This window comes from Dermacentor silvarum, unplaced genomic scaffold (genome assembly GCF_013339745.2).
Source record: "Dermacentor silvarum isolate Dsil-2018 unplaced genomic scaffold, BIME_Dsil_1.4 Seq14572, whole genome shotgun sequence".
NCBI classification, from domain to species: Eukaryota; Metazoa; Arthropoda; class Arachnida; order Ixodida; family Ixodidae; genus Dermacentor; species Dermacentor silvarum.
In genome coordinates this window covers 742-12,865 of record NW_023605749.1, presented here as the reverse complement: position 1 = coordinate 12,865, position 12,124 = coordinate 742, and the positions used below count along the sequence as shown (strand labels likewise).

General features: G+C 45.6%; 1 protein-coding gene across 1 annotated transcript in view; it reads right to left on the bottom strand.

Annotated features, from left to right (window-relative positions):
• The window catches only part of LOC119434645 (isocitrate dehydrogenase [NADP] cytoplasmic), a 39,184-nt gene extending 33,259 nt beyond the window's left edge, over positions 1-5,925 (bottom strand). The window contains exon 1 of the mRNA XM_037701744.2: positions 5,428-5,925. Coding sequence (XP_037557672.2) covers positions 5,428-5,925 — 498 coding nt within the window. The remainder of the gene's footprint in view (positions 1-5,427) is intronic.
• Between the last annotated feature and the right edge of the window lie 6,199 nt (positions 5,926-12,124).

Sequence of the window (12,124 nt, the reverse complement as noted above, 5' to 3'; positions counted from 1 at the left end):
TTAAGTGGATCAGCCTCGCGAGCTTCATGGCTACAATTTGTACATTGCAATATGGGCCATCAAGTAATTAGTTAAGAACCTAATTAGTGAATTTTTGTTAATCATTCGATTATGCATTTCAATTTCTTGTGCAAGTATTGTCCGCCTCTTCGAGTAGACCAGCCCATGAACTAGAATTGGGCTATCTGCCACAGGCAACCTTAAATAAATTTTGAAAGTGTTCGCTGAAACACCCTGTATATATAGCTATTAACATTCTGGTATTGTCTCGCAGTTTGACTAACTCTAGGTTAAGGCATGAAAGACAGCATTTGTTACCCGTTCAGTGCACAGCATCGCAAATGATTGTGTGAAACAGTGGGCGCACGGAATTCAGGGCTGCTTAGCTTTTTGCACCTTTAAGCCCCCCCCCCCCCCACACTTTCAGCGTTTTTACCGGCGTCTCCTGCCATTGCATCTATCGGCGTCGTTGCATCAACGGCGCAGGAGAGGGCCCCCAGCAACATGAGACGCACGCAAACAGCGCCAGCCCAGCGTCGCACAATGTGTCCTGACAGATCTAACCAGATGCAGTGTGCAATGTAATTCAAGTTTACTATAATAAATGTTCCAGACTAAGGTTATTATGCCTTACTTATAGATCTACGACACACACACACACACAAAATATTCACCGGCAACGCCCATACGAGCCGCTGCATTCCCCGATGGCGCCGCCTTGCCGACGAGATTGACAGTGGCGCCCCATGGCGGCGTGCACGCGAACTGCTGGTTGCTGCGGAAGTCGCTTGCAAAGTTGCCAGCAGCGCGGCCGCGGTCAGGCGCTGATTGCTCGGCGCTCAATCGAGCCACTTCCGGTGGCGGCGCCGGCGGCGAGATCTTTGGTGTGATCTTTTGTCTGCCATGTGAACTTAAACTTCCGGCGCAGTCGCAGGGCATGTTCACTGCTATTCACCTTAATGTACGTTCCGCCGCCCCTAAGCTAGATGAGTTAGGCGCATTCTTTAACGAGTTCAACTTCCTGTTCGACGTGATCATGTTAACTGAAACGTGGTATCACGAAGCAAGCGATATGCTAAATATGATTGACTACAATCACTATTTTATCAATCGAAGTGGCTTCCGTGGTGGCGGAGTGGCAATGCACGTAAAGAAACACATGCTCTGCGACATAATCCCGGAATTGAGCTGCATTACAGCTGACTATGAAGTGCTTTGCATAAAGAGCAATATCAACATGTATGTGGCGTTTTACCGCCCACGTCTGGTGATATGAGTGTATTCTTGGAATGTATTGAAGAAATATTAGAATACTCAACATTTCATCGCTATAACACTGTAATAGGTGGCGACTTTAACATAAACCTTCTGAAGGATAATTTGACCTCCAGGGAATTCCTTAACAAACTTTACGCTTGTGGCTACAATAGTGTCATGAATACGCCGACACGCGTAACTTGCCAGTCCATACTAGACTTGTTTATCGCATATGTAGCCGCAGCTGGCACGGTATGCGCCTGCGTAAGTGACCACTGTCCTGTCTTTATTGCTTTTCCTAAAACTACTGAAAAAGAAATAGCTTGCCATGGGGATATCGCTAAATATAGATGTATGTCTAACAAAAATATGACCTCATTCCGTATGCGTATGCTCAGGGAAGATTGGTCTTCTGTTGATGATAAGCTAGACCCAAATGAGAGCTATCGTGAATTCTTATCTATATTCACTAGTCATTACAACAAATATTTTCCTTACGTAAGCGCCAAAGCTAACAGAAAAAGAAGAAAACCTTGGGTAGGGCGGGAGCATATCAAAATGATCAAGAAAAAAAGTCGCCTTTTTAAGAAGTTTTTGCGCACAAGAGATATTAAGGAATTTGAGGCCTTTAAAACTTACAGAAACAAACTAACTGCGGCATTGAAAAAGGCAAAGACCTCCTACTATAACCACATGTTTTCTGACATCTATCGACGGCGCCCAAACCAAGTATGGAAAGCCATCAATCAGGCACTGAACCGCAAAGCGGGTCAGAATACTCTAACGGAAATAACCATTGGCGGGAACAAACTTTCCGGCGTGCCTTTAGCTGAGCACTTCAGTGAGCACTTTTCTAATGCAGTGCAACCACTGGGAAGCATTGCTCATACTCGTATTGCTTACCATAATGCTGATACATTTTTTCTCGCACCTACAGATGAGGCAGAAATAGTACGTACATTTCTTTCCCTAAAAAACAGTAGAGCTGTCGATGTCGATGGATTTCAGGTAGAAGCGATTAAGCACGTATTTGACCTGCTTGCTCCTTCTCTAGCTTACGTGTTTAATCTAGTCTTTCAGTCTGGCTGTTTCCCAAATCTCATGAAAATCGCAAAAGTTTCTGTTATATTTAAAAGTGGAGATATTAATGATGCTAATAATTACCAACCAATTTCAATAATACCTGTATTCTCTAAGGGATTAGAGAAAATATATTCTGCCGCGTAAATAGCTTCTTTAACAAACACAATATACTTTCAGAGTATCAGCATGGTTTTCAACGTGGTAAATCTACACAGACTGCGCTGTTAGCTCAAAAAGCATTGATAATTAAGAACATCGAAGAAAAAAGTTTACGCTTGGTGTTTTCATTGACTATAGCAAGGCCTTCGATACCCTAAACCATTACATTTTACTCGGGAAGTTGAACGCTTATGGGGTACGTGGTGTAACTAATGCATTGTTTAGTTCATATCTGTCTGAGAGGAAGCAATGCGTTTCAATTGCTAACTGTTTTTCTTCTTCTAAAACCATTTCTTGTGGCGTGCCTCAAGGAAGCATATTAGGACCAATGCTCTTCATTATCTACATAAATGACTTGTTAAGATAAACAATGATGCCTCATTCCTACTCTACGCCGATGACACTAGTATTTTTGTTTCTGGACAAAATACAACTGAAATTGTTGCCAGGACCCAAAGTGTACTTTCAGATGGTCTGCAATGGTCCACTGCTAATGGGCTACGAATAAATGCGAAAAAAACAAAAGCTGTTTTTTTCAGATCCCGAGGCATGGAGGTAAACGTGAACCAATCATTAACGCTTGAGGGAATACCCGTTGAAACAGTAGAGAAACATAAAGTTCTGGGTGTGACTTTTTCTGCTCATATGACATGGACTTGTCATATTGAATCACTGACCAAATCATTATCGCGTGCTGCTGGTGTTCTGTCACGATGTAGGCACTTTCTTCCAGAAAAAGCTAAACTTCAGATTTATCATGCTCTGTTTTCTTCCCATATAAATACTGCCTGTTAGTCTGGGGCACCACAACCCTAAGTAACATAAAAACAATTCACCTATTGCAGAAGAGAGCACTTCGGTATATTGCAAACGTCCCGTGCAATAGTTCTACAGGTACATTGTTTGCTCGCTATAACATAATCAGTGTGAAACGCATATTCGATTTTCGTTTGATGTATGCTTATTTCTTCGCAAAGGAACAATTCAGAGCGTTTATTAAAGATTCATCCAACATAAGCATGCATTACACGGATTCACGCACCCGCAGCGCCGACAGGTGGCTTGTTCCTCGTTCGCGTACGACCTATTTTGCAGTCTCTTAGATTCACAATGCCATCCCTACTTAATAAATATGAAAAGAAAGACGCCAACTTTTCTACGTTTACAAAAAAACAAATGCGTGAATTTTTTCTAACTCTTGTGTAAACTTTTTTATCATACTGTTCGAACACGATCAAGATTGCTTCATTACTCTTTATATCGCGTTTATTGTTTTCGTCATTTATATGTGTTCACATGAACTCCGAATATTTCAGCTCCAAAACACAACCGTCCTAGAGTGTACTTATATATCCTCATTTGTTCTACTGTTCCATTGTTTATTTGCACAACCTCTTTTTAAATTTTTTTTTACCTGCATCTTTTTTTCTCTTATTGTAAATTTGTTTTTGAACGTATGCATTTTAACACCGCTGTCATGTACCGTGGGCCCTTAGGCATTTTCAAGTGGTGTTATTACCGCTTTTCGCCTAAGGGACCCCCAACTGTCGTTGGAAATAAAGATTTGATTGATTGATTGATTGATTGCCTTGAGCATGACGTTTGGGCTTGGCGCCTCCCTCAGCGTCGACGCTGAGCGACGCTGGGTGTCGAAACGCCGGGAAAACGCTGAATGTGGGACGGCCTTTCGAGCTCAGCTCCTAGGCTCCCGTTCCCGCAGCGAGCGTTGGCGTAACCGAGCGAACGAGCGCAACAGCGAAGGACGAAAGAGCAACTTGGAGTGCAGCGGGGAATGAAAGGTGGCGATAGCAAGAGCGCGAGGAGGAGAGTATGGTGAAAGCGTGAGAAGAAAAGCGTAGCGCCACGCAGGCGTGTTCTGCGACGATCGCTACGAGATGGCGCCAGAGTACCGCGCGTCGTCTGTTCACTTTGTATTTATTCGGCCACAGTTTTTTCCCGCCTAACAAATAATAAATGTCATCCCACGATGCACGACGCGCCTGCATATATCAAAAATTTCTCGAAAGTTATCGGACAGTTTTATGCGTTTGCTGTTGTCCCCAAAACGTTTTCTTGATCTGATTGTATGCGCGACCCTAATTGTGCAGTACTTTCTGGAAGCTACGCGGGCACCAGCGATTCACTGGAACATTTGGCGAGTCATGCATAAAAGCCGACGCGCATGAACCGCACATCAGATTTCCGACGATCGCCAATTCTGCTCGCGATGTCGTTGCTGGAGGGTTACTGGTTTTGCGGGCACAAGTTGGAGTTACTTGTAACGGCCAGTTTGATGACACTGTGTCAGCACTGTTACTACCACGTTAACAATATAATCACAATACTAAATAGTGTCAGCCAGTTCTTTCTCAACAATGAGCGACGCAACCGTTGAAGCTGCTAAATGCTGCCCGAGCAGAGGCTTAGCGCCGCCGCCGAGAGGATGCTGTCGTTTAGTATCAAATTCGTTGCCAATATATCGCCAATTTAAAACACCTAAACAGCTGCGCTCAAAATTCCCCTTGGGGAGTATCGTAATCGTCGGTTATTTTTTTTTTCTTCTTGTCTGCTGCGCTACGCTCCTCCAGGGACGGTTTAAGCGCTCTGCATTCGATGATTTACCGAAGTGCCATAATCGGTCGCGTTTAACGCATTGAGATTGAAGCACATATGATTATGCGTGTTAACTCGATTCTTCGGAGAAGGGGGAGCTCCATCAAATGAAAGTGCTCGCGCACGGCCTTTCCTTTGAAATTTCAGCGTTTTTTGCGCAGTTGTTTCGCAGTGCAGCAGTTGATATTTTTCATACAACATAGTCGGTGCGCGATCTAGGTAGTGGCGGGCTTGTTTGTTTGCAATGCCCAAACACGGTGAGCGGCCCTTTAAGTGCCCGTGCATCTGTAATGCAATAAATTTGCCGGCACTTACGTCACGGTTGTAGGTAGCTCCAATGGAGGGCGAGTACTTGATCTGGAGCGTGCCGGGTCCGGGGACCACGAAGTCCTGGCTGTTGTACTGGTCTCCGAACGCGTGGCGCGCGATGATGATGGACCTGCGCCACTGATTCATGAGCGGAGGGATGTTGCGGCAGGCGATGGGCTTCCGGAACACGTCACCGCCGTGGGCATTGCGAATGGCGCCGTTGGGCGACATCCACAAGCGCTTCAAGTGGTACTTCTCGAGAACGTCCTTCTCTGCCGTGATGGTGGCGCACTTGACGCCGACGTTGTGCATCTTGTACGCCTGGGCAGCCTCCAGGTATATAGTGTCGTTGGTCTGGTTGCGATGTTCGATTGACAGATCGAACAGCCTCGGGTCGTCATCCACGTACGGTTGGACTAGCCTCTTCCGGACCAGGTCCCAGACGGCGCGCCCCATGTCGTCGTCCCGTATAGCGACAACGGAACCGCACTTGACCGTCTCCATGGGCACAATGGTCAGCAAGCTTGAACGGCGGAGCTAGATCAATGTTCCGTGAACAAGAAAGAAATCGGCAGCCTAGGCAAATGAGCGCGTTCGTCTCGCGGCAGTCGTGCTCGCGAGGCCTCGAGCTGATCGTGCCTCACGCGGCCAAAAGAAAGAAGTATTTACGTTTAAGATTACGTTTAACATGGCAGCATGCATTCAGGTTAAGCGCTTCATATATACATCGGTCCATTGCAAGCTTGTTGCCTGAATCACTTAAAATTAAAGAAAATTATTCATTACTACCTTCAAAAATTCTGGCGCAGCATTTCACTGCTTGGAATACCCGCAGGTTGCATGCGTCCACAAGGATGTTGATGATGATTTCCTGAATATGGCACGAAGCGTGCGGTAAAATTAAAGTAATATAACATCATATGTTACAGAATATTATACCGTGAGAAGGGAAGCGCAGTCGAGGACGGCAGAAAAGTAGGTGGTGTGATGAAGTTGGAAATTTGGAGGCGCAAGTTGGAATCTTATCGTATCGTATAGAGTTCTTAAAGAGACTCTATACGTATCAAATGTACGCCCCATATGGTATACGCCTGCACCGCCCGGTACCCAGCAACTAAAGTAAATATCGATGAACTGGAGCGTGTCCAGAAACGTGCCGCCCGGTTTGTGACGGGCAATTACAACTTCACGAGAAGCTCAAGCAAAATTGTCAACACATTGAGATGGCCCTTACTTTCATCAAGGCGTAAATATCTCAGATTATGTCTCTTCTATAACATACTACATGACAAAACGGGGATCAATAAAGATAATTACATAAAGTCACCTAGCTACATTTCAACACGAAGGGACCATCCTTTGAAAGTATGCGAATATATGTGCCGAACAAACGCTTTTGGAAATGCATTTTTCGCTAGAACAATACATGAGTGGAATAGCCTTCCGGGGCGGATTGTTGCGTCCCCACTCACTGTCTTTCCTGAACTTTTAAAAGGGCATGTGTTGACATAGTGTTTTTTTTTCTCGCTGTTTTTTGATGTCAAAGGCAATTGTCCTGCCTGTGTATTCGTACCATATATGGGATGCTGTTAAACTGTTGCATATTGTATTGCATGATGTCATTTATGTATTTTTGTATAGCAAACCTCCCTACAACAGTGCCCCTAGATAAATATATGGGGGTATGAATAAATAAATATGGGAGTATGAGCCTCCATGAGCAGGAGCGGGAGATCTCGTCGGCGTCGCGCCAACGCCTCGGCGGAAGATCGGGCCCGTGATGCGGAGCGCATCGTGGGCGGACTTGGCGCAGCAAATGCACTACTTGAATATCGCGCCGGGCGAAAACAAGATGCTGGTTTTCTTGCTTTTTGACGAACATGCCAAGGACGCTCAATATTGTCAATAATGATAATTGTAGTGATGAAGAGGGACGATGCAGTGGGGCATCCTTATCAGCGCTGTCTAGTGGGTCAGTCTCTCCAGCGCGTCGCTCGGACTACGCCGCTAGCGCTCGCGGTTCCTTGAACTGATCCAACGGTTGGCGCTAACGCCTCTGTGCAATAAACGCCTTTACAAGTGGTGGAGCGTGCTACGCTCGAACGCATCCCGGAGCTTCAGTGGCGTAGCCAGAAATTTTGTTCGGGGGGGGGGGGGGCTCAGGTTGCACCGCGGCCTCCTCCTTATAGATATGTCGAGGGATCAAATGCATAAATAATACTGCATTGCCAATTTCATTGTATATTAGATGCTGCAAACGAATTATTGAACGCTATGCACTGTCCATTAAAAAAAATCACAGCATATCCACGGGGTGAATGATGATGAGTGGGCGAAGTTCCGGAGGGAATCATCGGATCTCCCGCTTAAGGGGACGCTAGCACAAACGCGTTAGAAACGTGCAGTACAATCTAGTAAGGGGGAGCGGCCACAGCGTCTTACGCAGCCATTTACACATGCCGGAACGTGCACCGCGTTTGCCGACGCCATCACATGACTGCTAAGAGAGAGAGTATACCCCCCCCCCCGTATTCATAAACGCTCCTCGACTTGAACTTGACTTGCCACCGCTTTGGGCAGCGCGTTCGAAACGCGTTGAAGGTAAGGCGGAGAGGCCACAGCGTCTTACACCAGCTTCTTACACGGGCCGTAACGCGCTAGCACAAACGCGTTAGAAACGCGCTAGAAACGCGGCCTTTCGTTAATGTTGCGTATTTATTGCCATTGTGGTGCGTGTGTCCATGTCCGCTTCGTGGCGTAGTGGGCTAACGCCGCGCGCTCGGAAGCGAGGGGTCCCTGGTTCGATTCCGCGCTACGGACACAACTTCGGAATTTGTTTTCTCATTTTTCTCAGACTGGTTACACACTACTACTACGACGACGACGACGGGGACGAACGGGTGCCGCTATAAGGAGCTTCGCCCCTAATATGTATGTTTTCAAACAGAATATATTCGTTTGCCCCAAAAATTGTGGCAGAAATAACTGATATCAATGCTTCCGTGTTTTTTTGTCTAATAAGTAAAGAAAACATCTCATGAACTTTAGAACTATTGACCCTGTTCGCGGAGCAGTTTGTTTTAGAGAAACGAGATGGCGCTCACGGCGGCGCGCCATACCTCTCCTCAGCGACCGCGCACGAATATGAAACCATTACCGATTCTACCTTGCTTCTGTGCGATCAGCTGTAGGAAATGCAACTGAGTTTTCGCTAACACACTGTGCTCCAATTATGCTAGATTGAATAATGTGGATTGAAGACGCGTGCAGTAGTTGGCTGCAAAAATAGTGACTGTTATGTTAAGGAATAGAATGAATCTGTGTGGCGAAGTTCGCGGACCGCTGCTGCAACTATCCGAACGTGTTACCGGCACTTCGTGATGTGCGGCTTTCCTCGAGGATACAGAAATTTGCTCATCCACCAGCCTTGTATCGCTAACCTTTAAAGAAAGGGTTTCATCCCCAGAACGTCGGCAACAGTGAGTACCACTCGTTAAACAATGACAAAGGGAGTAGCGCCGCTTCCTGTCACAGTAAGTTTCGCGCACGTTATCTAACACATCTGTCCAAATGGCAGGAAAATTTACGCCCACTCTATCGCCGACGTATCAAGAATAAGTGAATGGACGCACACTTGAATATATGCGCACTGTATACACACAATAAATGACGGACTACACCTATGGCGCACCAATGGTCGAAGCTGAATGTTTCGTGACGGTCCACAAGAGTAAGCAAGTTACTAGCTGTAATATATATTTGCTACAAGGTATTACAATGTACAAATAGCTACGTTTCAAGCCTTGTGCGCAGCAAGAACAAATCTATCGGATTCGGAACTGAGCACACCCGCGAGCGATTAGGCAGAAAATAATCAGATAGTGGCCGCACCGAGGAACTTCACTGAGTCAGAAACTGACAAGCCACTGCTTCAAAATATTTGCCGAATAAATAACAAAGAGCAAAACACACTAATCCTGACTGAATTCATAATCGCAAAGCTTGGAATGCATATTTAGCCCCGCTTTTAGAAGAAGCACCATATAAACTGCCTGCGCCGTTTGGACATAGCTCAATCAGCTCCGAAAGAGCTTTTGCATGTTCTCTCAAGCTGTGATCGAAGCTTTGTGTCGTCCACCTAGTCACCGTCTACGATATCTCCGAAAACAGAGGTTTTCTAAGCCGCGCCGGCGTCATACACTTCCATTGTAAACAAGGAGGCAACGGAGGCAGTTGAGGCAAGCAATGGACGCGTCACCATGTGATCAAATATGGCAGCGCCCACGGGATCGCCGCGAAAAGGGTCAATATCAGTTCAGAACCAGCCAAGCAGTGCATGCAGCTTATATGAAAAACGTAAAGGCCATGAAATGAATAAGTTGAGGACAAATATTTTGATGAATCTTTGTCATTCAAGAACCTTGTTTACATTTTTCTGCATATGCAACGGCCAGGAAGAAACCTCAATGACGCTATCCCTCGTTGCAATCGATTGCGCAGGAGCAGGTGTAATTCGTCGTGTATTGTAATTACATCGAGATAATACTCGCAGCAGTGAGTACAAATAAAAATGGGAGTTCTGCAAAGTATTATTAGAAATGCGAAGATAGAATGGAATATACAAATGCGAAGCTACAACTCGCTAAAGGGCAAAAAAAGAGTCGCTGGAAACAAAGTTCACTGCTTGTATACACAAAACCTCGCAGAAAAATATTTAAAAATAGGTATGAGTCTCCAATAAATCTACGTATTTAAGCAAACGTCAGTGTATATAATGCGTCAAATACGACAAATAAACATGTTGCTCAGTCACAGATAGTAAACTTTGAGCACAAAAGACAGATGATCCTGGCAAAAACATAACTATGATCGCAGAAATCGTGATATGTACTTGGGCCATGCAGCGGTCGCGACAGTGCCATGTGGGTAGAATAATAGAGGATTAATGCATAAATCAGTACGAAAATGTGTAATTTAACTGCGTGCACAACGCCAACAAATATTCTGCACCCAAAATTAAAGGAGGGTATTCCTTCGTTTCAAAAAAGAAATAAAATCAGGTAGCTGAAAAGGAAAGAAAAGGACAAACGAAGGCCACAGATGATGCGGTAAGTGGAACTACCCAATATCCGAGTGTTTTTGGCGTACGCCGCGTGGGCCGGGCTTTCAATGAGCAAGGTCGGTCAAAATTGGTTATTGGTATCCTCGTAATTTTTGTATTCGCGTGATAATTGTGATCATGATGCTAACTGCTAGAATAAACGGCGAAAATTTCTGCGGTTTTAAAAGTTAATTAAGAACTTATGGACCTGAAGGAACAGTGCTTTTTACTTGCATTGATTTTTGCTGCTTCGCTATCTAAAGGACAAACTTCTCTCGGCGGGAAAGTTGAGCTAAACGGTCACGTTGATACCGACGTCTCTGTGGGTGTATAAAAGCGCCAGCCTAACCATGCGTTCCACAGCCATTGTAGAGCGCAAGTAGTTTTTTTAGTAAACTCTTGTTAAAAAAATATTCTCTCTGTGCTGGCAGTGGTCACTGGAAGGGTGACTAGAAGCTGCAGCAGTATTTACACATTTACATAGAACCTGCTGTCGCCGTGAGAGATGGGCATCTATTCCGGTGTTAAAACCTAAAACACTCCCTTGATGTCGTTGGCAGGTACCTTGCAGGAACAGTAGGCTGTTCGATTCCAGCGATGTCCGTCGTTTCGTCAGGAAGTATGGAGAAGCAGCCTGCTTTTGAATCTAAGCTTTCTTTGATAATGTCACCACAAATTTCTATAATTTGGTTTTGTGCGTCTGGGCTTAAATACGAGGCAATACTGGGGCAACTTTCCAAATGGTTCTTCAGAAATGTATCTCCACAATCAGCTCGCATGCGAAGAAGCACTCTGAAAATGCCTGTATTTTCAGCAGGGGCATTGCTTAAATCCATAGGGCCCCTGTCCCTGTGGCCACGGAGAGCCAGACCTTGTCGCCCGCCAAAAAAAATCCTCAATAATAGGCCGTTCACTTTCTTCTGTTTTCTCATATTTTACTTTGCCTGCCCTGGTCCAGCTGATCAATCACATTGGGCACGCTTCCTGAAAATGTTTGGAGAAAATTATCAGCTGCTAGCTGACAGTCACGGTGATATTTAGTATTTTCGTGTGCGTGGGAGATTGCGAGCGCGCGTTCCTTATTTAACGGCTTGGACACGAGCGTTCCAGTGCGCGCATGTTGGCCCAAGTTTATAAGAACATTAACCCCATAAAGTTCTAGAATTGAAAATCTTTTAAAGCATGCCTTTGGAAATGTCAGCGCACCTTTCGCGTCAAAAGTTTATGAGAACTTTATACCCATAAAGTTTCGTAATTGAAATCCATGCGCTCCGTATATTCCGCGCCGCTGCGAGATGCCGCAACGCGCGCGCTCGCTATCGAAAAGCCGTTGAAAGTTTGTGCTCGGATGGGGCTCCTTGCGTTACGTGACTCCAGGTGCAAGGGCGTTGTCACGAAATCCAGCCCGAGTTCGCAATGTTCGTGCCGAAATGTCTTTTAGAGCGTGAAAAGGACATTGTAGACAAAATCCAGAATGATTGTCGGCGTCGGTGGTAGTTTTGGTCGGCGGTGCATGCCAGCACGAAAATATTTCGGGGGGGGGGGGGCTGAAGCCCCATCAGCCCCCCCCCCCCCTGGCTACGCGCCTGCCATGTCTCAGGA